Source organism: Brachypodium distachyon, chromosome 4, assembly GCF_000005505.3.
Source record: "Brachypodium distachyon strain Bd21 chromosome 4, Brachypodium_distachyon_v3.0, whole genome shotgun sequence".
Classification (NCBI taxonomy): Eukaryota; Viridiplantae; Streptophyta; class Magnoliopsida; order Poales; family Poaceae; genus Brachypodium; species Brachypodium distachyon.
The window spans coordinates 48,210,841-48,237,707 of record NC_016134.3 but is presented as its reverse complement, the minus strand read 5'-3'; the positions used below and the strand labels follow the sequence as shown (position 1 = coordinate 48,237,707).

Genomic DNA, 26,867 nt, shown 5'->3' with positions numbered 1-26,867 from the left:
TTGCAGCAGGCAAGAAATCCACATAATTTTCTGGCATTCCTGCTACACTACAAGGAGAGCTAACTGGAACCGCGAACAAACTACCAACACGGTAGAACGCATTAATGTGTGTGAATCCTGGTTTCTTTTGACCATTTGGAAGATGCAGGTTACCTTGAGCCGCTCTTCAACTCAGGCTAAATGATGTTCCTGCGCCACCTGCTGCTGCTTCTGTACATTGGCCTTGTGCTTATGCCCAAGTATGTGGAACTCGTAAAGCTTCTGGCTGTTGACGACGACATTGCACGCTGTGCAGATTTTCACTTCACCTTGAGCTGCTCCAGCTTCAAGCACTCGCCTCTTCTTCACCTCCAGGTCTTCTGCGCTTGCTGGGGAGCTCTTGTTCTTCTTTGCCTGTACCACTGGCATCACACCATCAGAGGCAGCAGCAGGTGCTGTATTTGTTTCAACAGCATTGTTCAGAGGCTTTGATGGTTTAGGCGTGATGGAGTCTTGTAACTTCTCCAGATTCTTCTTGTGCTTCTTACCCGTTTTATGGATCATGAGAACTTCTAGAGTATCGCACTGGATCTTACACACTTCACAGCTTGCTGGTTGGACAACCTTTGGTGGTTTCTTCATGAACTTCCTCGGAACGTTCTTGGGCAGAGGATGCCCAAAATGGGCATTCCACTGGGCATGGTGCATGCTTGTGGCTGCTGCAGCTGCTGGTGCCATTTTGTTAGGAGCTTTCGCGGCTGCTACCTAAAGAGACAATGTTGTTATGGAGTTAGTAGCAAGGAATGAGAACTGAAGTATAAAAGCTAATCATCGGACAAAGGACGGTCCTAGACGCAGCCGGCGCCTCATCGAGAACGCGGGGCCCAGTTCGTCGACATGACCGCCAAGGCCGTCCTTGCGAAGGCTGCTCGCAATGACGTCGCCATGGCAAAGGCCACCAAAGCCCTTGCCGCTGCGGTCATGGCAACCAAGCTCGAAGACGATGATGCTCCGCCACTCACGGTGGACCAGGCAGCTCACCTTGCTGCTGCTTGCGGTGCCTCCACTTCGGATGTTGCAGCTCTCACTGAGCTTCAGGTGCCTACGGTGCCAAAATGAAGCCCTATTCTCATCATGGACACGTCCGCAGCGTGTTTTGCACAAGCTGCATTTGTATCCCCGCCATCCCCCCGCCTAGGCTCGCCCCTATATTGTCTACCTTTTTCGCAACTTTAGCTTTTTCCTTTTTTCTTTTTCTGTCCATTTCAACCTGTACCGCCGGTCTCGTTTAATAATATGCGTACCCGTGTCTGTTTTGTCGTTCATCTACTCGTTTTTGTTTTCGGTGCGCCCTCGTTTTGATATGAATGCAACGCTTACGTTTTGCTCTTGGAATGTACGTGGTCTCGGTGACGTGACCCTCAAAAATGCGAGGATGTCCTCTCCGAACTTATCGCATTAAAGCCCACCTTAGTTATGCTACAGGAAACAAAGCTCAACTCCATTACTAACCAGAAGTTAAGATCGTTCCTTCCACACTTTCTGGACACCTGGGATTTTGTCCCTGCAAATGGTACCTCGGGCGGCATTCTAACTGCGCTTAACTCTTCACTTATCTCCTTGTCTGCATCCAACAATGCGGCCTTCTCCTTGAACTCGAAATGCACCTGCCTCAACTCCCCCGTTGAGTTTGTTATCTCCAACATCTATGCACCAGCTGACCATGCATCCAAGCCGGATTTCCTCCGAGAGCTGCACATTATCAAACCGCCTAACTCGACCCCTGGATCGCTGCCGGCGATTTTAACCTGATTAGATACCCGCTGGATAAGAACAACGATGCCTTCCGTTCTTCTGAAGCCAACGGGTTTAATGAATGCCTAGACGAAATTGACCTACTCGAGCTCCCACTCCTTGATCGCCTCTACACTTGCTCCAACGCCCGTGAACGGCCAACCCTAGAACGAATCGACCACGTGTTTTTTAACCTAGCCTGGGACGCCCTCTTCCCCAACTCTTCACTCGCCTCCCTCACTCGATTCACCTCTGACCATGTGCCTTAGTCATCTCCATCTCTTCGTCCATCCCACGTTCGCCTAGCTTCCGTTTCGATAATAGCTAAGCCGCCCACCCGGATTTCCTAGACCTTATCCAACCGCTTTGGTGTAGCCACAACCCCTTCGCCGACGCATTAGCCGATCTCGTTAACACGACCAAGAAAACTAGGGCTTCCATCAAAACTTGGAGAAAAAAATGTCTGCTGCACAATCAGGCCGAAACCAACTGTAAGATAGTAATCGCCCTACTAGATAAGCGAGAAGAGCACCGGCTACTGGTGCCAGTTGAGCTTGCCCTCCGGCGGCTAGTCATCTCTCTACTGCAACGGGCGATCCGTGCAAAAGTGTCACACTGGAAACAGCGTGGCAAAGTGTGGTTTGCCGTGGAAGGAGATGAGACACAAAGTATTTCCATGTAGCCGCGTCTCAACGTATGCGTAAGAATAAAATCACGACCCTAGAGTGTGATAGCGTCGAATTCTCCACCCACGAGCAAAAAGAGAAAATCCTACACGATTTTTACTCCAATCTTCTAGGCACGGCCCACCAACCCTCCTGGCCTTCAACTTAACTGACTTTTACCCATCCACCACCGCGGGCCTCCAATCCCTAGATGCCCCTTTCACCGAAGATGAAATCGCTACTGCCTTCCTATCGGCCAATCAAAACGCTAGTCCAGGCCCGGATGGTTTTGGGCCAGGCTTTTACAAACGTGCCTGGATGACTGTCAAGCCAAGACTAAAATCCTTTATGACTAGCTTCTATAACAGGGACTCGGATCTGTCACGGATTAACCGTGCTCACATCGCCCTTCTGCCTAAAAAGGACAACGCCAGAACAGCTGATGCCTTCCGCGTTATTTCGCTTCAGAACGGCCCTATGAAGGCGGCAGCCAAACTACTGACAAATCGGCTAAAGCCTATGATTCCATCCTTAGTGGATGATGACCAAACGGGTTTCATCTCTGGGCATAGCATTGCTGATAACTTCGTTTACGCTGCCGACCTCCTAAGCTGCTGCCACAAACGCGGTAAACCAACCATTGTACTCAAGCTTGATTTCCGAAAAGCCTTCGACTCAGTCTGCTGGACCTCCCTCCTGCAAATCCTACTCCACCGCGGTTTCCCACCCACCTGGTGCCACTGGATTCACGACATCCTTCGCACAGGGAAAACTGATGTTCTTCTAAATGGTGTCCCGGGACCATGGATTACATGCAAAAACGGCCTTCGCCAAGGCGACCCACTATCACCCTATCTCTTCATCATTGTTGCTGACCTATTGCAGCAAATGATCAAAGCTGAGGTGCAGTCCAGTCTTATTAGCCACCCCATTTGCGATAACATGCCGGCGGCCGTTCTACAGTATGCTGACGATACACTCATACTTGCGAAGTCAACTGTACCTACTACCCGGAAAATAACGGAGCTTTTACAACAATTCTCTGCCGCCACTGGCCTAGCGATCAACTTCCACAAAACTACTTTCATTCCAATGCATGTGTCTGCACCTGATGCCCTCGCGATGGCCTCATCCCTGCGATGCTCCATTGCGTCCTTTCCACAAACATACCTTGGTTTGCCGCTGTCACCACACAAACTCCACAGTGCTGCCTTCTCCCCTTTAATCGACAAATGTAGTTCCTACTTATCTGGCTGGTGGGCAAAACTCCTTTCCAAGGGGGGTCGGCTCATCCTAGTCTCAGCCGTCCTGGACAGCCTGCCTACCTATTGCATGTCGGCTTTCGATTTAAACCTTGTCTCAACTGAAAAGATTGACAAAAAACGCCGTGCCTTTTTTTGGACACAAGAAGACACCTGTAATGGTCCACAATGCTTGGTGGCTTGGGATGCTCTTTCCAAACCAAAGAAACTTGGTGGTCTGGACATAAGAAACTTGTAGGTTCAAATTTTAAAGTTTGCATTTAAATTCCTACATGGAGCAATTTATCCTGGAAAACATGGCTACATCATGATTTGGGTGATGACCTAGAATCTACCACCACCCCACTCTCACACCTTAAATGCATCATCAAGAAACACCTCTCCATCCTTAGACAGATCACTTCTGTGATAGTTGGGAATGGGAAATCATGTTTTTTCTGGCTAGATCGGTGGCTCCTCTCGGAACCATTGTCCACCACATTTCTTGCACTGTTTTCCCATTGCATCAAGCCTTTCACCCGTGTTAGTGATGTACTGTGTAATGGTCTGGATTTGAGCCTGTGGAACAGACTAACTGCTGCTGCGGAAGCAGAGCTCGCCTCGCTCTTTGCACTCTTGCAGGATTTCACCACCTCGGATGCTGATGACTCGCGGATTCTCCTCTCCGGGCAGCCCTTCACCACGCGCGGTGCATACCTGATGCTCTCACCAGGTGCCCTTGATCTACCGGCTGAATTGATCTGGCGCTGTCATGTGCCCCTCAAAGTTAAAATCTTCGCCTGGCTGTTTCATCGAGATCGCCTGAATACCAGGCGTAACCTCCTCAACAAAACGATTGTGGTGGAGGATGCCTGCCCTAGATGTAACGGTGCATCGAAAACATCCGACCACCTGTTCATCCACTGCAGGGATAGCCAAGCAGTCTGGGCTCTCCTCGATTTCATGCCTTCGTCGCTGGCAGCGCCCTGGGCGTCGCCGCCCCCTGCTGCTGCTGCCTCGCCGCTTCTATGGCCTGCTATGCTAATGGCTGCGCTCTGGAAAATTTGGGATTCCCGAAACAGTGTTGTTTTTCGCCATGTAATACTACCATCTCATGTAATCGTCCGAAACATTTTAGCGGACTTCACGCTTTGGTCCCATCGGCTTAAGAATGCCGATCTTAAGGTGGCTGCCGCTATGTGGTGCGACTACATATCCTCGCGGGTCTTGGCCCCCGGTGATCTCTCAAAAGAAAAATCATCGGACAAAAATGAGGTGAACCAATCAGAACAACATAACTGAACATAAGATGTGACACACAGATTCTACTTTGTAAAATTATTTGGTACACATGTTAATTCCTCATTAATGTGTTACTTAGAGGACAGTTATTCAGAAATTTACATTCAATGGAGGTAAGCATATTTTGGGGGCAAGCGATAAACTTTGAATTATAGCCATCTAAGCTGATGAATAGATGGTGGAGGTATTGATCCATTTTCCATATATACCTTACTCTGAATATGTTCTATCTAGTTTCATTATTTACGCAATCCTAAATTGTTGCCGAAATATTACATGTATCTAGACGCTTTTTAAGAATAGATACATCCATATTTGGATAAATTTGAGTCAAGAATTTAGGATCGGAGTGAGCATGTAAGATCAGAGGGAGTCGTATTTACTCTTTGGCACTAGTTAAACTAGCATGGCGAATCTCTCAACGGTCTAAGACGTATGTGGAGTGTGTGCGTGTGGTTGGACGTATGAATATGTAACTGAAGACATAATGATGGGTGTTTCTAGTGAAGAAAGGTAAAAATAATAATACTCCTTACATCCAACAAAGAATGTCTCAACTTTGACTAAATTTAAATGCATTTATACACTACTACCTCCGTCCAACAATAAGGGGCGTATTAGGTTTCCTTTGACCACAAATTACTCTATTAATATATAATTATATGACATAAATTCATATGCATTATATTACTACTTAAGGATATTTGATCATGGATATGATTTTGATCACATTAGTCACATATTCATGAAGTAATTTGTGATCAAAGGCAACGAACCCTAATACTCACTCCGTCCAACAGATGTCTCAAATTTATTAAAATTTGAATGTGTATCTGGACATATGTTACAAATTTGGCCCATCTCGCTGCCGACCGCCCCAACCCCGTCGCTCCGTCGCTCGTCTTCCTCATCGAGCGAGCGCCGCCACCCCGTCCCGATGCCGAGCGCCCCAGCCCCGTAGCTCGTCTCCCTCCTCGAGCTAGCGCCGCCACCCCTCCCTCCCCATCCCACGGCCGAGCGCCCCAGTGCCCCCGCTCCGTCGCTCGTCTTCCTCCTCGCGGAAGCGCCCGCCACCAGGTTGATCTCTCGGATTCTCTCGTTCCCGGCCGTTTCTCCTCCCATCACCTCACGAATGAATTACGCCCTTTAGCCCCCCGTTTCATCTCCTTAATCACTCCAATTCGTAACTGAGGCAAAAATTGCCCTACCGGGTCCTCCGCCCGTTATTCAGAATGGATAATCACATGAGTGTTGTGCTGTAGTGCACTGTTGCTCCGTATTTATGCAAGTTTAAGAATAATATTGGTCACATCTTAGTATATGGAATGAGGCACTTGGAAAGACTTGTACTTGACTTGAAAAGTAGATTCCCTGTTATGCAGTATTAACATTATTCTCCAACAAGCTGTTAATGAATATTGTCACGAACCAATGCATGCTATTTGCAGATTTCATGAGTAATATCACTCCAGCCAAAAGGAGACACGAGAATATTTTGTTAACAGAACGAAAGAGATTGAAGCATATATCATGTCCTGAAAAAGATTGCAGCATGAGGATAAGATCACAGCAAACCACTTTTCATTCTCTTCCTGAGGTATGTCAAATTTCCGCATCAACTTTACCGTGTGCTCAAAGACTTGACTTCTGATGCATGTTTACACTGCATCGCCAGGATATTCTGTCAATTATAGTGTCAAGGCTAACATTGAAGGACGCTGTTCGGACAAGCGTGGTGTCCAGCGATTGGAGACACATTTGGAAGTACCATCCTATTCTAAGATTTGTCATCTCATCTGTGCTTGGCAGTAAAGCAAAGAGAAAACGAAGCTCTGATCAGCATAAGCGAAGGCTGAGGAAGAGATTTATTGACAGGGTCAGTTATATCCTGAGTAAACAGTGGTTTAGCAGTGAGTAAGCTTGCTGTTAAGTTTGATTTGCGGGAGGAGCATGCTGATCATATTGATGGATGGGTTTATTTTGCTATTGCATCAATGGCAAAGATACTCACACTCAACTTCTCTCCTTATTTGGGATATGAAAACCATTACACCTTCCCTTGCCATCTTTTTAACAGCAAAAATGCTTCCTATCTTCAGGCTCTTAGGCTCGACAGCGTCAATTTGGTTCCAAGTATTGATTTTTGCGGCTTTGCTAACCTTAAAATGCTTGCTCTGGATCATGTGCTTGTCATGCAAGATTTACAGTATTTCTTATCAAAATGCCCTGCCCTAGAATGGTTAAGCATCCAACGGTGCTACCTGAAATGTAATTGTCATGCTTCTGCACCACTAGGCCGGCTCAAATATTTATGTGTTAAAAATTGTGAGGTTGATAGGATTGAGTTTGCTGCCCCAAATCTCAACACATTTGAGTACAGGGGGTATCAAATCCTTATCAAATTCCATGAATGCTCGAAGCTGAAGATGGCAATCATTCACATAATCGGTCATAGCACCCTCGAATATGTGTTCACTGGGCTCCCGAATGCAGTACCTCACGTTGAGACTTTACATGTGGAAACATTTGTCGATATTCCCAAGGTTTGGATATTCCTACATATGCCCTGTAAAATCTTCAGTTTGGCATTTTGCTGACTTTCCATTTGACGTCTTGTTTCTTAATTACTAGGATTTTCCATCTTTCAGATTCCTGAATTCAGGTATGCCCCTCTTGTATTTAGTCATCTGAAGCATTTGGCCTTGAGAGTACGATTGTTTGGTAAAACTACAGCCCTTCAGTTAGCTTGTCTATTGGAAGCAGCTCCGTTTCTGGAGGACCTTCATTTGGATGTAAGTAGCCATGTCTTTCATCATCCTTTACATTTACATTTATTAGTTGATGATTATTAATCTCACACTGGCTTGAAACTACTCATCGTGCTGCAACCATTGACTAAACTGAAATATACTACATAGTACACAAGCATGCATGTATGTAAGCTAAAAGGAAAATAAATTAAACAAACAAAGAAGCAAACTTACTCTGTTGCATGCATGCAGATGTATTGTTTCGAAGGTGTTGATTACATTGGCAGTGCTTTAGACATGATTGTTGACAGCCCTCACTACCATCTCAAGACAGCCTGCATGACTGGGTTTCGTGGCAACCGAGGCCAAATTGAGCTGGCAAAGTATATTATGAGGAACGCTGTGGAACTGGAGCGTATGACTATAGATCCGAGAAACATTATGTTTGGCAGATCCATAGGTAATGAATTTGATGGCCGTATGTATGCGAAAAGGGAACTTGCCCGATCAGAAGAGGCTCGTGGCGTACTTACAATCTTGTAATTAACTATTTGTCGCCAGTTATGTTTTTTTATGTATATAGTAGGATAGATGTCTTGATGAACTTTAAGTTGGTGTAGTCGTTGATGGACCTTTTTTTTTAGATGATGAACTTTAACTGTTACTCCAACCCTAATTCTGAACTGTACTGCATTCCAGATTTTCTTTCTATTTCTAACTGCCTAAGAGCATTGAGTAGAAATTTTGGAAATAACTTGAAGATCTTGAGGATCTGGGAGTCGTGTTCATATTTTGCGAGTACAGTGGCTTGTATAACCAATCACTTGCATTATTTTTTTGCGGTGTGTATAGAGGTCTATTGGCCTATTGGGTCTGTGGGCAATTCTGTATTGCTGGTGAGTGGTGTTATTTTCTATCACAGGACTAACATATATCCTTTCTCTTCAGTTAAGCCTCGTAATTAATGGATTCCCCAGTAACTTGAAAAGAACGAAAGTCAGGTTTGCCCAACAGGGTTGCTGAAAGAGTGCCAGATCCTGGCAACCAATTAATTTACATCCTCTTTCTATCAGTTTTACAATCCTTCATAGTTAATCGTGTCTACAGGCTACAGCTACAACATGAAATAGTATAGAGAACACCAGCTTTTTGTTTAACTATCATGCAATGTCGCAGCACGTAGTTTCAGATCCAATTTGTTACATTAAACAGAGGGGAAACTAATATAGCAAGAAAATCTCAAACTTGTCAAGTAGTACAAAGAAACAAATACATCGCAGTCTTTGCCTCCAACATTCACTGCTTATTGCAGCAGGCAAGAAATACACATAATTTTCTAGAATTTCTGCTGCACTACAAGGAGAGCTAACTGGAACCGCGAACAAACTACCAACACAGTAGAAAGCATGAATGTGTGTGAATCCTGGTTCCTGTTGACCCTTTGGAAGCACTGGAACAAGTCTTTGGAGGATGCAGGTTACCTTGAGCCGCTCCTCAACTCAGGCTATAAATGATGTTGTTGCGCCGCCTGCTGCTGCTTCTGTACATTGGCCTTGTGCTTATGCCCAAGTATGTGGAACTCGTATACCTTCTGGCTGTTGACGACGACATTGCACGCTGTGCAGATTTTCACTTCACCTTGAGCTGCTCCAGCCTCAAGCACTCGCCTCTTCTTCACCTCCAGGTCTTCTGCACTTGCTGGGGAGCTCTTGTTCTTCTTTGCCTGTACCACTGGCATCACACTATCAGAGGCAGCAGCAGGTGCTGTATTTGTTTCAACAGCATTGTTCAGAGGCTTTGCTGGTTTAGGCGTGATGGAGTCTTGTAACTTCTCCAGATTCTTCTTGTGCTTCTTACCCGTTTTATGGATCATGAGAACTTCTAGAGTATCGCACTGGATCTTACACACTTCACAGCTTGCTGGTTGGACAACCTTTGGTGGTTTCTTCATGAACTTCCTCGGAACGTTCTTGGGCAGAGGATGCCCAAAATGGGCATTCCACTGGGCATGGTGCATGCTTGTGGCTGCTGCAGCTGCTGGTGCCATTTTGTTAGGAGCTTTCGCAGCTGCTACCTAAAGAGACAATGTTGTTATGGAGTTAGTAGCAAGGAATGAGAAATGAGAAATGTAGTATAAAAACTAATCAGCGGAAAAAAAAAGTGGTGAACCAATCAGAACAACATAACTGAACATAAGATGTGACATACAGATCCTACTTTGTAAAATTAGTTGGTACACATGTTAATTCCACATTGATGTGTTACTTAGAGGACAGTTATTCACAAATTAACATTCAATGGAGGTAAGCATATTTTAGGGGCAAGGGATAAACTTTGAATTACAGCCATCTAAGCTGATGATAGATGGTGAAGGTACTTGATCCATGTATACCTTACTCTGAATATGTTCTCTCTAGTATCATTATTCAAATATGATGCAGGTGAAAAGACATGGTACCCACATATAGATGCAACATATCAATGACACCCGCACACCCAAAACAAATGATGCCTCAGCAAGCCCTTGTTATTGTAATTGTCAAGGGAAGCACGCAAGTGTTAAAGTCGGGGTAAGATTCATCGATGCCGTAGAAGAAATGAAACAACAAACCCTTGGTTGTATGTTCTCATTGTCAAGGCTAGCACCAAAGTGTATGAGGCTAGTACAAAGTAGCGGTGGTGTTGGGTACAGTTCTTACGATACACTCAATCCCATTTGTGCGTATCTTAAGAGTCATAAAATTCCTAGAGAATAACAACCTACAAACAAGGAAACTAAATTTGGAAAGTTATTTACTTAATCAAAATAAGAGATCCAATACATGCTTGTAAAAATCTTTATATAATAATGAAAATGAGTCAGAAATGGGGAAAACACGTTCATCTTTATTATTTTCCCTAGGGCAGTGTGCAGCAGACTTTCACATCCTCCAGGATGGTTAATTTTAGCCTCAAATTGTTTGGCTTTGGAAAGGTATGAGCTATGAAGCAACATAGAAGAAGACATATAGATATAGATCATAAAGTAACAAAACAGACTAATGAGGCATTATCTCTCTGGCAGAACCAACAATAATTTCCATGAGACGGACAGACATTTAAAGCAATTTCCCGTCGTAGTCTAGCTCTTGTACAATATGATGGTGCCGCATTAGCACCTCAAATTGTGTGACCTATTTCATAATCAATCGCTTTATTATCAGAAGAATTTTAACCAAGGCTGGGAGTGAAGGTCCATTTTATTGCTTTTCTCCACACGAACACAAATGCATCCTCATCCTGATTTCTCCCCCTAAGTTATGCCAAAGTAGTGAAATCACATGTCCTGTTTTCCCCCAAATAGTAAAGGGATACAAGTCAGGAGGTTGCACTCTAACTAGGAACACAAAGGCCCATCTTAAAGGATTTGATGAAAGAACTTTTGATGGACAACATTTAACAAAGTGAACCACGTGATATCCTTGCAGCTCAACACATATGTGAACCCACTCTGCTAGTTTAAGATGCAAGCAAACAATTTCCAAGCAAACGACTTAATTTTTCCAGCTAGTCCAAAACAGTTTGCCATGGTTCCTAAACCTTAGAACCCATAATGCAAGAACAGTGCCGGAACACCTAAATCTGAGTTGGACTGCACTTGACCCTCCCGGTTACATAACAAAATGACTGAATTTATCTAGGGCCACATGTATGTAATCAATTGGCCAAACGAGCCTCCTGTTGCTAACCATGCCGTCGCAAACATCTAACTGAATCCCTCTAAAAATCAACCTAAATTCACCGAACACGGTATTGACACGATGAAGCGGAAGCATCAGGGCACCGACCTGCGCGTAGCGCTGGGGATCGAAGCCGAAATGCTTCACGGCCTCTCTTCCAGCCGCCGCCGCCGCCGCCGCCGCCGAGGAAGACGGAACCGCCTCCGCCGCCACCGACGAAACGGGCGGAGGCTGAGGGGCCCCGGCGCCGGCGCCGTAGTAGTACGCCGGGGCGCCGTAGTAGTTGTACTGGGCGTAGGGGTCGTACGTGGCGACCGGGGCGGCGCTAGGGTTGGGGTAGCTGTAGGAGGCGGAGGGGTCGACCGCGGCGGCGGGGTCGGGATAGTGGTACGCCGCCGCGGCGTAGGTGTAAGGGTTGTGGCCGTAGGCGTGTGGGTAGTTGGGATCGGCGGCCGGCGGCGCCTGGGCGGCGTAGTCCATGGCGATCACCGGTGGTTCGGGTGTGCAGGTGTATCCCCTCTCCTTCTCGATCCCTTTTTCTTTTCAGATGAGATTTCGACCAATATAAATGGGTTAACTAAAACAGGACAAATAATAATAACAATAACAGAGCATTTTTTTTACTGAAAACTGTAGGAAAATAATAATAAATTAATAATAGAGCATCGTGAAAGAAATTCGAGGTCTCGATGTTTATTTTTTTTATAATAGCAACTTCTATTAAGAAAACTATCCTAGACATTTGCTCTCCCCCTCCGGTCTTCATTACCACGTCACTCGATTCTTTCTCGTGTTCCATTCGTATCTCCCGTCGCATTCCAATTAGGTTTCTCCCGGTATGGGAACTCTTAGCACGTTATCTTAGACATTTTGCTGACTTGACACATAATTAGTGTGGTAATCGTCTCGTATGTGCTAGTAACTGTCTCTTCACGCAAACAACACAAAAGACATTAGACCTCTCTCATAAAATTATTAAATAACCGCTGCTTTATAAAGAACACTAAGAGACGCCATCTAAGGGTGCGATCACCGCTGGTTGGGGGTGCGATCACTGTTGGTTCGGTCTTCCCCTGCATCTCTTTTTATCTCTTCTTCGATGAGATTCATTTGGACCCATAATTGATGAGTTAAGGAAAATAGGAGAAAAAAAATATTATTGTTAATATTTGTTATCACTATTATTACAGTAAATTATTGGAGCATGGCGAAAGAAACTCAGAATCTCAATATTTATTACCGCATAATTTGGATAGTACCATTTTTATTGAGTGTTATTAGAAAAAGAGTAAAATGCATAAGAGGTCCTAATTCTTTTGTAAATGTTCCAAGTTAGTTCTACATATTTGAAACTGCATATTTTAGTCTTAAAAGTTTCATAAGTGGTTCATCTCAGGTCTTATACTGGCTCTAGCACGTTCCGCATGCCTACGTGGCTCTTTGGGCCCACTCGTCAAGTGCCAACGTGGACGGCCTTTTGCAAATAAGCCCGGCGAGGGTGTCACCAACATGATCGACCAAGTCGTTGCCAAGGGACTCTTGGGTGTGAGATATCCATATATGTTGGTGCGGGCTAGTTGGTCTTTGCTGACAAAACTAGATGCCCCTTATAAACAAGCCCCATTAGTCAAAAATGTCGTCAAACACGTCTTACAAACGAACCAAATGTTACTCCATTTGAAAAGAGTTGTACAAATAACCATGATTTGCCATTTTTTTTAAAAATACGGAAATTAATACAACAAGTCCCGTAATTAACCGGACCAGACCGGACCGGACTTGACCCGACCTCAGCCCTTTCCTTTTTTTTTTTTTTTTCTTTTCTTTTCTTTCTTCGCTGCCAAGAAAGAAAGAAAGAGGGGCCCTTCTCCTCCTCCTCCTCGCCGATCAAATCAACGCCGCCTCCGGCCACCGCCTCCGCCTCCGGCCAACACAGCGGCCTCCTCCTGCTCGCTGCACCGGCCATGGCTCCGCAACCCCAGTTAGACCAGGAAATGGCGGAGAGGTACGGGATACCAGTGGAGCTGCTGAGAGAGGGGATGCCGAGTTTTCTCCAGAAGGCGGCCGACGGCGAGGTCATCTTAGGCGACTACGTGCGTGTGGCGACCTCCGAGGGGCTGGAGGCCGCCCTCAAAACCATGGCGACAGCGCCGTCCTCCTCCACCACCACCGCTCCCAAGCTATCCTGCTACATCGTCACCTACCTGCCCCTAGAAGAAAGCAGCAAGATCCGGGAGTTGATGCAGCAACTGCAGGAGGAACAAGGACTCCCCAATATCGTGGTCCGGAACATGGAGGTGCTTGAGGCTAAGGAAGACATGCTTAATCGGCTCAGGCAAAACATCCAAGACGTGGAGGCGTTGATCGACTGGCTTCAAGATTTGGCTGCGGAGCTCCAGCCCGCCAATCCTGCTGGGCGGCCTCCGCTTCTTGCTCTCAAGGTGCAGTACACGCTCGCCAAGATCGATTCAGGTATATAACTTGCAAACCATCTGCTCCAATTTTTATGAATGTGCCGCTTCTTGATTATGACACCAACGGGACTCCAAAATAATCTTCCACTTCTTCATTCACATCTCGTTGCAATCTTACATTCACGTATATAGTGCGCGCCCTTGGAAGTAGCTACTTTGGTGTTGCCACCATCCATGATCTTGCCCTTAAGCAACTGACCTGTTTACTAGGAGCACCATCCATGATCGTGTCGGATGATTAGTGAACAAGTGAATACTGTCTGATCCCTGTTAGCAGTAACGGTTGGCTGGTAGGAAATTCTTGATGGGAGGCATGTATTGTTGAGAAACACTAAAAAACGTATTGTTTCGTGGAAACACATCTGGACTTTGCTATTATATCAACCAAAAACATAAATCATGTTATTTGCAATAATATTTTAATTGTCTTATTTTTCTTTGCGGAAATATATTTTAATTGTCTTTTGCCTCCAGATGACTTGGAGACAGCCAAGGAGATGCTCAGGGGGTTCCCAGGTATCTCAAGCAATCTTGGAAATATTGGACTCGAAGACACGGAGGACCTCGCAGATCATCTTAAGGAACACTACCCTCTTGACCTTCAATTTCAAGTGCCCGATGACATGGACAGTCAGATCCTTGCTGCACTTTCTGTCACGGATTGGCTTGATAGCATGGATCTAATCAACGATTCCCCTAAGTTGCTGGAGTGTGTTCGGAGGACCATCACTGACCTTGGGGACAGACTTGCAAGTTACCAGGAACTGGCCATTGCACCTTCGCTCATCGGTGCGGCCCCTGCGGACTTCGAAGAGCATTGAAGCAGCCTGCTATTGATGTAGCTATTAGGAACATGGTAACATAGTGATGGGTGGGTCTGTTTGCTCTTGTTGCGCAATGTGAAGATAGCCAGGCTCACTTCTCGCCAATTCTGGGTTCATATGAAAACAGCTGATTGCAGCTTCTCTTGCCAGTTTTGTAACAGCCAAAATATGAAGCTTGTTGTGTTCAGGCTTTAAGGCTTTGACAGCAGCATCAGTTTGGGTCCCAGGTTGTGGCCTTTTGCTAACCTTAGAATGCTTACTCTTGATCACTGTCATGTGCTTGATTTACAGTACTTGTTATCATAATTGCTCTGTCCTAAATTGTTAAGCACAAATGTTTTTTGCTAGTACATGCTTTTCTGGAATCCCTAATCTCAGGCACCTGGTTAAAATATTCATGTCTTTAAAAAATTGTGATGTTGATAGGATGATTGAGTTTGTTGCCCTTGATCATCTCAAACACATTCAAGTCTCGAGTACTTATCAGATTTCACACGAACGGATTATTGCCCAGGCCCAATCCAATACGTACTGGACTCTCATCGTCTCATCCCAAAAAAGAAAAAGAAAAGATCTCATCATGCACGCCGCCGGCTTCCCTGCACAAGCTCTCCTCTCTCCGCCATCAGATCCTCACCGCGATACATCTATCGCGGGCCGGCGCTGGCGATCCTCTCGACGGCACACAGAGCCTCCCCGCTGGGCCGCCAAACTGAAAGTAAAGCCTCCCTCCTTTCTTCCTTGTACTGCAGATGAAACTATATATAAGAGCCCCCCTCTGATTGATTGTCTCCTTCTCAATGCTAGGGTTTCCTTTCATCAACACTGCTTTTACACCGCCGGCCATCATATATTTAAGGTAAAAAAATCCCCATGTTTCCAGCTCCTGTTAGCAGCCCACTACTTCAGAATAAACAGAGTCAAGAACTAGTTATGTATTCCTATGTCCAACAAAAGATGTCTCAAGTTTGTCAAATTTTAAATGTATCTATACATTAAGTCATGTATAGATGCATTCAAATTTATTCAAAGTTGAGACATCCTTTGTTGGACAGAGGGAGTAATATTTTGTACATGAGGAATTCCATGGTCCTTAACTCCTCATTCAAAATAGAAAGTTGAAGAAATCCACATATTCATCATCCTTTTTTTCTTCTCTTGTTCAGATGGAACAATCTAGAATGAAGAACCACATTAGTGTGTTTTTGCGCACTATTTTTTATGACAGATATTTTAGTGATTATGTATGATCCATTGGACGCACATTCTACTTTTGACCACTCTAGTTTAGTATTTCTTTTTGGCACAAAGTTGGGAGAAAAACCGCATATCAACATCCTTCTTTTTTCTGATTCAAATGAATCATGTTAGTTGATTATATCTAGTATATGGAATGGGGCATCTGGAAATATCCGTACTCGAAAAATTATGCCGCACAGGTGTATATTAATAACATAGTTATCCAACAAGACTAAGGAATATTTTGACGAACTAATGCATGCTATTTGTAGGTTCAATGAGTAATAATAGCTCTCCGGCCAAAAGGGCACATCCAGGGAACCAGAACATATCGGTGTCAGAAAGGAAGAGATTGAAGCACACATTTAACAAGGTTGCAGCACGGGGGAAAGACCACGCCGACTTAGTTTTCACTCACTTCCCGAGGTATATTAAATTTGGCATGAGCTCTATTAATGCGCCTAACAACTGACTTCTGATGATTGTTAATACTGCATCACCAGGGTATTGTATCAAGGATAATGTCAGAGCTAACATTGAAGGAAGCTGTTCGGACAAGTGTTCTGTCCAGTAAGTGGAGATGGTACTGGAGGTGCCATCCTAATCTAAGGTTTGATATCTCTACGGTGCTTGGCAGTAATGCGAAGAGAAATCAAAGCTCCAATCGGTATAAGAGAATGCTGAGCATCAAGAGGTCTATTGATAGGGTCAATTACATGTGCTTGCCTTTCAAGATTTACAGCACTTCTTATCAAAATGCCCTGTTCTGGAATGGTTGAGCATCCGATCATGTTCCCAGAAGTGTAATTTGCATGCTTCTGAACCATTATGTCGGTTGAAATATTTATGCGTTCAAGACTCTGCTGTTAATAAGATTGATCTTGTTGCCCCTAATCTCAACACATTTGAGTACAAGGGATCCCAAATCCTTATCAATTTTCATGAATGCTTGAAGCTGAAGAAGGCAAGCTTTGAATTAAATGTTCAGCAAACCCTCGATTATGTGTTCACTGGGATCCCAAATGTATTACCTCACGTTGAGGCTTTACGCGTGGAAGCATATGTCGTTTTTGAGGTTAGGATATCGGATGTGCCCTAAAATCTTTAGCTGGTATTTTTCTTTCCACATCTTGTTTTCTTAACTTCCCCTTTGTCATATTTCAGATGCCTGGATTTAAGCATGCCCCTCTTGTATTTAGTAGTCATCTGAGGCATCTGGCCTTGAAAATACAAATGAAAGGTAAAACTTCGGTTCTTCAGTTAGGTTGTCTTCTGGAAGCAGCTCCTCTTTTGGAGGACCTTTGTCTGGATGTAAGTACTCTTGTCTTGAACCTCTTCATCGTGCGGTTATTCTAGTTGATTTTACAATTCCCATCTTTAATTGCCAGTACTCAACTAGACCAGTCGAACGGCACCTCAAACCCAGTCTTTTGGGATCTGATTAATCTTTAGCTGCGATGAACTTAACACTAGGTTAGGATTGATCGTATGTTCAATTGTGTCTGGATGATTGTGGTTTAAAATATGTTTATCTTAGTTTTGGTTACTGGAGAAGCAATGGCGGTCATTGATTGTATTGATCGTGTGCAGCTTCCCATTTTTCCTTCTTACAATTATAATTTGGTAGATCTTGGGCTTTGTCAAAACTCAAACTACCCTTGTCCTGGGCTAGAAATCATAGTACAATAAGCATGCACGCATTTCATATTTTATCTATATTGGAAGACTGCCTTGTTCCACATGGAAAATATTAACTGCAACGGTGCTAGAAAGGCAGACTGATATTCTACAATCAAACTTTCCTGCAGATGAATTGTACTATTAGTTATCTATTCCCTATCGACGGAGACTTGATCGCTGGTTGCCGCCACTACAATCTCAAGACAGCTAGCGTAAGTGGGTTTTGTGGCGATGGAGGCCAAGTTGAGCTGGTGAAATATATCATGAGGAACGCGACACAGCTGAAGCGTATGACGATAGAAACAAGAAACAGGGTAGTCAAGTGGCCCCACTTCATGGAGGAATATGAAGGCCGCACATCAGCCATGGAGAACCTTGTCCCACTAGAAAAGGCTGGTGTACTCAGAGTTTTGTAACTCATCATCAGTACTCCATGCAACATGAACAACACCAATATGGTTCAGAAGCATGCAACAACAATCTTTGGTAAATCTTGATCCAGGAGACCTCGATAACTATTGGAAGGCAAGCATTTTAAGGCCACAAAATATCAGGCCTGACTCAAATTCCCAGTATGATGATGATAAATAATGATGAAATATAACTAAATTTAAAGGCAATGCATTTCTCCCTTTGGTTCTTTCAGAAAACATTAGTTACTCTCTAAAGAACGGAAAAAACTAACCATATGTATGTACACACTAACAGTTTCCTGCTAATGCTATGCTACAAAAGTAAATTTGCCTACTCAATAGAGCTCTATACAATGATGCTCTTGGCGAAATTCTAGGGCTGGCCTACAACATCAGATCAGCTCCAGGAAAACAAAAACTGCTTCTTGCCTGCTTGCAGCTCTCAGACCTATATTCATCCTCCAACATCAGGTCCTTCTTCAAAGACTGGGAAGGATAGATCACAAATGAAACCTATGTGATCGTTCCAGGGAGGAGTCAGCATCAGCACCAGACTACAGACATAATAGATGCTACTCAGAATCTGAGTCAATTGTTACTATCAATCTTGGTCGAACTGAACGTTGCTGCCGAGGCGATGAGGAAGTACCACCAGGTCTCTCTCCAGGCAAGTCATCGTCAAGAACTGAAGCTGCACAAAGGAAATCAAATATTAAATCTTCCCTCGTAAAGTGTAGAGGTGTCAAGTGCTTTTATGCTAATGTGTTCACGTTTGCAAAGACAGTTAGCTAACGACATTATTGGCAGTAAGCAAAGACGCAGTAAAATTATGGCAGCGTTGCTTCAGTTCTAGTCTCCTAAAAGAGTAGATTAGGATGACTTGTGACGGATGGAGTAAATAAGGATAAATAAACTGTAGAAATAAGAAGGGGCTGGTGACTTCTACCATACCATCGAAAGCTGCTATTTCATCTCCAGGGTTCATCCTTTTCCGAGAAGCATTTTTGGCAGAATTTAAGCTTTCATCAGTGCTAGTGAGGCCAAGCGATGCTTGTAACGCACCATCATGCTCGTCTTCCAGTGAGTTTGCTGCTGGTGCTACTACCAAATTACCCCCAGTAACTGGCTCATGCAGAAGTTGATGGTTGGCAGTGTAGTTCTGTACTTCATCTGGACTATCAGTCAACTGTGTGACAGGATCATCTGCGGGATTAGAAGGATACTCCCAAAATGATAGTCCCAGATCATCAAAATCTTCACTAAGCACAAGAAATGAAGTTACATCTGGGCCTCCTCCAGGTTGTTCCTCGCACGTTCCTGCAGTTTCAGGTGGGTTGGGTGGAAATGGATCCCCAGTGTCATCCCCAGTGTCATGTGCTGAGGTGCAATTTAAAGCATCAGGAGCCAACAACATGGCATCATCATCATCAGAGTCGCTCAAAACTATTATATCCTGGTCTCTTGGTTCTGGATCAAGATCATGTACATTGCTAGCAGGGTTACCATATTGTCCTGGTCTCAAATCTTCAGTGTTCTTGTGATCATTGCTGCTTGTAGGACTGATGGAGTTCCCACTTGCAAAGTGCTCTGTCTGGTCATTATCAGAAGATGGCAACAAGTTAACATCACCTCTCTTGGTAATTTCCCACTTGCCATTGTCATTTTTCCTTAATCCCAACTTAATGCGACAACCCATATCTTCAGACAGAGCCTCCTCTTTCATCTCATGCTTCACAATACCCATGTTGGGCTTGGAACCTATATCGGTGGCCTTAGCGAGAGTACCATCTGGTAAGTGCCACTGCGTGAGAGCCTTCGGTTCAGTTCCACCCTTGACTCTCCAGGAACCATCAGGCTTGACATCAATTTCAGATACATCATCTCCGCAGCTCTGGACCTGGATCACCAAAATGCAACAATATCAGCAAAATAACACATAACGGACCAACATAGGCTTAAACACTTGATTTCCACTATGAACTCACCAGAGAAGTGATGCGATTGAAATAAGGATCAATGATTATGTTCTCCAGAGAATAGTTCTTCAGGCAAATTGGGCACTGCCACTGCAGACAAGGAAACATAGTTTTATTTTGACAACGCAAGGAGAGAGGAAAAGTAATTGATGAAGGAAAAAATAATCAAACCTTCCTTGAACGTTGATTAAGTTCCACATAAGCTTCTAAGTCAAAACAACCCATGTGAACACAGGGCTTGAACCTACCAGCTATCTTAATCCTTGAACCGGTCATCTGTAAAAGATAAATGCTTTTAGGCAGGCACATATAACAAAACCTAGCATATGAATACATAATAGCCAACTATGTGTAAACGAGTCAAGCATCTGGGTTAGCAATTTATGATAAAAGAATATCATTTTAGCAATTATCATTGTACAAAGAGAATAATGTCAGGTTGCAAATGCTAATATTTGGCACTTCAGTGCACATGGGGTCAGGTGTAAACAGACCATGTCCGAGAAAGCAGCAGGATATCAGAAATATCATTGCGGATCTAAACATTCTTAGTAATGGCCAGAGTAATTACCGGGCATCGGAGATTCACAGAGACCGTGTCAGCCACAACCTCGATATCACTATCACTGTCTGCATTATCTGCCTCAGCTCCACCACCAACACAGCGACGCACACGAGCAAGAGCATGGTCAAACTTCTCACCATCCTGTTCCTTAGGCACCAAACTTAGGACCTGTGCATTATCAAACTATAAGAACGGAATGGAAATCATAAAACAGGGTCCTAATCAAGGTGGTGGATGGTTCACAGGTATCAGCTTGTTTGCAGTAAATGCTGGGAAAAACTTTCAGGCCTTTTCTGGAGTTTGGGAAGAAAATACTTTTTTTAACACCATAGTTCATTGTAAACCAGGAATCCTTGCTAGGAACCAACTGGAATTTGTAACCTTCAATAACATATGTTATTAATTCTGTAATATGTGCCATTTTTCATCACATTAAACAACTATCCCCCAAAGCCTTACAGTGGAGTTCACTTTGGGAGATGATATAGACACCATCTAACATTAAAGGTAAACAAAAGAAGAAAAGAACATCTTCAGTGGAGAGGGGGCAGATAACATGCTTCAAAAATATTGACAACTGACAGGCATGCCAATGAACTATCTAAGATTAAGTGTTTTAACGAATGAGATATGGAGACACACCACAATATACATAAAAATACCTCTTCCAGAGATCTCCTTTTGGCAATTCTGACACCCAGACAGAATGTGCGGGAGTCGCTTCTAGATAGAACAATTTTATTAGGTCCTTCTTTACAATAATCCGTTAACTGGGAACAGAAAAAGAATAGTAGAATTAAAAAATATTTAAACAGAAAATATAACTAATTAGCCAAGAAAGATAGTGTATAAAGTATTTGGGCAAATAATTCTGCAGTTAGAAGTAAAAAAACATAATGCTTCATGGCAACAAGATACTTACTACAGGACCATCATCTCTACTATTGGCCCCTAACTGCTGTGTAGCTTGCCTGTTGATAACCCTAACATGATTACCTGGGGGGAAAAAAGAACTACTAACATGAATAGTGCAGATCTGTTGTGATTGATTAATATTCAGCACGAAAGAAGAGCTACTGGCTGCCACAGCATGTTTCATATAACAAAGGCTAGACCATATATATAGCTAGAAGGATGAAAAATACTAAGATCATGAATTGCCAATATAAGAGTATGCCTAAGCTGAAGCCATAAATGTTACCAACGGGCAGGCACATATCACTTGTAATGAGGCAAGGGAATGCAGCACAAGATGAGCTAAAGATGGAAAATGGCATTCAGTGCAAGAACCAAGAACAAACTACATCTCACTTGGGAATCACAATGCATGACAACTTGCAAGGTAAAATGCCATGTGAGAACTTAAGCTCCACTCATCCTGACAGCCAAAAATTGGTATGCCGAAGGAATATAGAGCCCAGCCCTTCAATAGGGTGCATGGCAGAGAACATAATGTCTGTGTACAACAAGTTATAGTACACTAATAGTAAAAGAGCATACTTAAAGTTAAAGATGTATCTTACATGGACACATGTGAATACATGACTCGTCATAACCCAAACCAGTCCAGTGAACTTGAGGAAGTGACATTTAAACTAAAAAAACAATTTTCTACAGAACCTATCAGAGAATAACTTTTTAGTAAGCCTATACATATACCATTAACTTGCATATCAGAGTGTAAAGGCCAGTGAATCCTAAAAGGAACTCCGTCATTGAGAAGGATACACCAAACCTGCAAAAACATATATGGTGCAAAGATAAGATACCCAATGTCAAAAAGGGATATGAGTCCAGTATTTCCTAATATCGCATGATAACACTAGAAAGTGTACACAGTAGTCAAGCTTATACTCAGAAGTCAGAGACAAATCTTTGAAATTGCAATTTGAAAATTCTAAATATGTATTAGTGAAGAAATGGTGGTTGAAAGATGACCCTGGATAAACCTAATAATTCAAGGAAATGAAATTAACCTGAATGTCATATTCAGCTTTCTGTAGCATTTCCCAATTAGCTCTTGATAATGGAAAGGTTTTCTCGAGATACTGTACAGTATATGACCTGGGCATAATAAGCATGAATTACACACAAAAAACATGCTAATTGCAGAAGTATCATGATTCAATTCTAAATAAAAAGTCATCATCAATTTATGCACTAAGTGTCTTTTTGGTGATAAATGCATAACTCACCCATCTGCAGCTATTTTAGAAGGAGCTATTGATGCTGGAAGTAATAAATGGTTGATAGTGACCCAGAATCTGCAAGTTAATAGTCATAGAAGGAAACTATGTCAGAAAATTGATCATGCAATATAAACACTGGAGCAAAAAGGTACTGAATGACTTCAAACATCACTAATGTGATGGCACAGGAACAGGTCACAATTAATTAAGCAAGTGATTGTAATTGGTATTCTTGCGTTTGCTATTACATAAAAGTTTCAAAAGAACTTACGGATCTGCCCTGCTAATTCGGCACATCTCACAATAGAAGTTGGAAGGTAAATCTGGAGGACCAGTGTCTGCAGGCTTCTCAGATATGATAACACAACCAACATGTTGCGATACGTTGCATTGTGGATCAACGCACTGAAAAGGACAAAGCAAATTTAGGAAAAGAGCAAGCAAGAGAAACTATCAAGAACAACATTGGTAATTCAAACACTGATTTGTTCAGGATGAAAACTAAGTTCAGTCAAAATAGCTGCAGGTTTCTTTATGAGAAAAAGGTACTCCAAAACAATTAGCTTCAGAATATGAAAACGGTTAACTGCTTTGCAGGTCCAGGATATACAAAATTAAATGATTTGATGATTCGGCATATGATCTGTATAATCAACAGGATTAATACCAAAAAAAGAAAAAAGATCTTACTAGATTTATTGGAGGTAATGAAAAGGACAATCAAACAATCACATAGTCATAATTGTAAGGGAAAACCGTACCGTAACCATGGACCCCTTGGCCGTGGAGTTACCGCAAGGGCAACGAACCTTGACACCGACTTGAGCAGAATCATTTGATTTCTTTTTAGGTTTTACACTGTGTACTGGATCAATCTGGTTCTTAGAGGCTGCAACAGGATTTGCAGGCTCGTGCATTTTTCTAGAAACAGTAAGCAAAAATCGACATTATGACAAAATCTAGTAGCCAATCCGGATAATACAAACATGAGGTCAATATGTGCAGAATTATAAACTCACCTAAAAGTTTCCTCGATTATTTTCACCACCGCTTCTTTTTCAGCCACGATTTTCTTTGCTAAGTCACTCATTTGCGATACTACAAGAACATAATGAACCTGATTCATCATGTACCTCCAGAAAACCACTAGTATAAAAAGATCGTCCTTTGAAGAAAAAACAATAACGCAATGTACCTTGATCTTGTTGGTCAGACAATAGGGCTGCGATTTTTTCCACCAGTTCCTGTAATTGTAAAGCAAAAACATAAAACCGAGATGGGTTAAAAGTAAATATTCAATATAATAATACTAAAGGGCACAGGGGAGTTAATTAGTTTCACAATATGTTAAGGAACCAATTGATTCTGTGCTTTCCGACAGTGAAGCGAACATCAAAGCTTAAGTAAAGCAATAACTGGAGATATCATAACTGCAGTGGACAAACCTGCTTCTTTCCTTGCCTCGAAAGGCCAAGTTGATGAAGGACATCCTTTAGCTCTTTTATCCGGAAGTGCTTCAACTTGTCCTGCAACCAACACAACATTTGGTTTATCACCGAAATAAAATGGATAAATAAGCTACTCAGGTTTACCCTTTACAACAAACAAAACATACATGAAAAGGGAGGCTACATGACACAGTTACTTCACCCCTCTACTTTGTAAGGCGAGCATCTTGACAACAACAACAGAACAAACTGGTATTTAGAAAATGAATAAACCTCCACATGGACCGTTCTAATTGATTGTACGTAGAGGGTAATTCAAACACAAGACACTACTGATGTCGCTATCCTTGTATACTATACTGCGAGCAAGAGGCTCGCGTAGTATATAATATGGGGAATATTCTGGACTTCAGCTATACATCCTGTATACATACTACTGACGATTCCAAATATAATAAAAACACTAGTGATGTTGAATGCTCGAGTTCAAGAACAGCTTCTAGATAGCAGCAATTCAACCACGAGACACGGACGTCAAGAAACAAAGCAGTAGCAGCAGCCATGTAATCGAATCAACAGTTCTAGGTTATGGGAAGGGGGGGGGGGGGGGGGGGGGTCGCCGGAGAGGGCTTAAGAACCGACCCAACATCAGATTGAGCGCGCCCGGTAATAAAGCACAAGCAGGCATCCATACATCAACATCCGAGAAAAGAAATCATACAAACACGAGGCGTAACCGTACATACTCCGGTGCGGATGGTACCTTGCACGCAGCGAGTGCCGACGAGACGTCGGCCGGCTCCGGCTTCATGGCGGTAGGGCTTCCGCGCAGGCGCGGGGTGGCGGAGACTGGAGCGATTTGGGGGGAGGGGAGGGAGGGGGAGTAGGGTTGTTCGAGGAGGTTCTGGAAGAAATCGCGTCCCGCCGGAGCGTGCGGCGGCGCTGCGGAGCGATGACGACGAGACGGTTGGGGGGAGGAGGATGAAACCTAGGAAGCCGATCCAGAAGCGACACGTGCAGCCTACCGAGTGCTCAGCACGAATCTCAAAGCTCGCCCTCCCTCCCCTTCTCTGCCCATGCACACATTCCGCCGCCAACGAGAGCGTCGGCGGCCATTATATATAAAGGTGGGAACTTGTTTGTGCGGTAAGTGCCGAAAATAAGGATGTTTAATGTCACTCACGTTCATCGATGATGATAATTTGTCGTTCGTACTTTTCTCTTAAAATGTCGTAAGCCACATTCTCTATAGTTGTCTTTCTCTCGTTTGTATCCCGTTCTTTTGCGTCTAAAATCACTCACCGATCTCGCTTTCTACTTCACTCTTTTTTTTTACTTTGATCATCCTCGTGCATCACGATTTCTCTCGGTGTCGATTGGCCTTGTCGCTTGGTGCAATCGGAGTTTAACATGCCACTTTGAGGTTTATTTGCTGAGGTTCTTGTTGACGGAGAAGAATACCACACAGTCTGTAATAAGCAAGGCAAAGTCAGGTCCGATACTATCCGGCTTAGAGAAGAAGTTATTAACTATCTAGCCCATAAGTTTGAGAAAAAACATACTGACACAGCACTCGCGTGATCTCGGTTTCTAGTTGTGAGAAGCCATCCCAACATTGTGGATTTCACCATGACAAGCGTGTGAGCACCAATAAATACCACAAGGATTTCCTATTTCCCCGATCCACCAGCTACGTTCGCACACTTTGTGAACTAAATGGTGAAAGAACAACAAATTTTGTAGCCAGGAGTAATTTTGGTCATGTGCAACGACCCACGGTCATGGTGACAATTCGATAAAGATGGAAATTAAAATGAAGAGGGGATCGTTTATTGGTGGGCCGCATCTTTTTTTTGAGAAACTGATGGGCCGCATCTAAAACGCATGCAAATTCGATATGGTCCGCCTCGAGGAGTCCTTTCAGCCCATACACATGCATACGTACCAAAAATATATTTTTCACTAAAAAATAATATCTCTGGGTTTGCTCTAGGTGTGACATGGCTGACAGGTGTGTCAATTTTTGTATAGCCAGATATCACAATCTACTAAATCTGTTTCAAAAAAGAAGATTTGTTTCCTCAAATGTTGGATTTGCATATTTGAAGCACGCGTATAATGCAATGAATTTCCCCGCTCACCTCCAATCTAGAAAACGAAGGCTGAAGACATTTAATGACAAAAGATACCACCAACTCCTATTTTCGGAAAGAGATTTTCACCTACCCGTGTTCGCTCGTGCTTCTTTCTCCTTGTTCTACACGTCTTGTCCAAAATTTATCGGAATAAGCTTCTTCGATGCTCACGTCATCACCGCCGATAAAAACTCCGTCGGACTCCACCTACGTACCACCGCAGCATGCTCGCTTGTGCCGGTTTCTTCTCTTCGCTCCACGTCTCGCCCAACCTAGCTTAACGAAACAAGCACACTTCCGCCTTTTTCTCCAACACCCACGTCACCGCCGACGATAACAGATCCACCAGACTCCACCTACCCCGCCACGTTCGCTTGTGTTGCTCTCTTCTTCCCGCCCAACTTCTCGCCTAACCCTCATCACACCAAGCTTTGCTTGCGACATGCTTCCTGGTTTTCTCTCCGGAGCCCACGC

The 26,867-nt window shown here is 43.6% G+C and overlaps 4 protein-coding genes and 1 pseudogene across 4 annotated transcripts; 2 read left to right on the top strand and 3 right to left on the bottom strand.

The window, feature by feature from the left end:
- Positions 1-171: 171 nt before the first annotated feature.
- LOC104585222 (zinc finger protein 346-like) lies at positions 172-717 on the bottom strand. The gene has a single exon (XM_014902438.1). It carries the CDS (start codon positions 715-717, stop codon positions 172-174), a length of 546 nt encoding a protein of 181 aa, XP_014757924.1.
- Positions 718-6,002: 5,285 nt separating this feature from the next.
- On the top strand, positions 6,003-8,519 carry LOC100826800 (annotated as a pseudogene).
- Positions 8,520-8,861: 342 nt separating this feature from the next.
- Positions 8,862-12,008, bottom strand: LOC100826486 (zinc finger RNA-binding protein). The gene is made up of 2 exons (XM_003577119.3): positions 11,559-12,008; positions 8,862-9,805 (listed from the first exon to the last, which is right to left on the bottom strand). The coding sequence occupies exons 1-2, from the start codon at positions 11,928-11,930 to the stop codon at positions 9,236-9,238; spliced, it is 942 nt and encodes a 313-aa protein (XP_003577167.1). The 5' UTR covers positions 11,931-12,008; the 3' UTR covers positions 8,862-9,235.
- A 1,271-nt stretch (positions 12,009-13,279) lies between these two features.
- LOC100826174 lies at positions 13,280-15,098 on the top strand. Its single transcript, XM_003577118.4, has 2 exons — positions 13,280-13,922; positions 14,399-15,098. The coding sequence occupies exons 1-2, from the start codon at positions 13,415-13,417 to the stop codon at positions 14,743-14,745; spliced, it is 855 nt and encodes a 284-aa protein (XP_003577166.1). The 5' UTR covers positions 13,280-13,414; the 3' UTR covers positions 14,746-15,098.
- Positions 15,099-18,245: 3,147 nt separating this feature from the next.
- LOC100825860 (E3 SUMO-protein ligase SIZ2) lies at positions 18,246-25,253 on the bottom strand. Its single transcript, XM_003577117.3, has 16 exons — positions 25,022-25,253; positions 24,256-24,336; positions 24,006-24,054; positions 23,830-23,908; positions 23,572-23,731; positions 23,082-23,215; positions 22,817-22,885; positions 22,598-22,685; positions 22,281-22,356; positions 21,544-21,617; positions 21,284-21,391; positions 20,628-20,789; positions 20,228-20,332; positions 20,066-20,146; positions 19,032-19,977; positions 18,246-18,771 (listed from the first exon to the last, which is right to left on the bottom strand). Exons 1-16 carry the CDS (start codon positions 25,067-25,069, stop codon positions 18,653-18,655), a joined length of 2,379 nt encoding a protein of 792 aa, XP_003577165.2. The 5' UTR covers positions 25,070-25,253; the 3' UTR covers positions 18,246-18,652.
- Between the last annotated feature and the right edge of the window lie 1,614 nt (positions 25,254-26,867).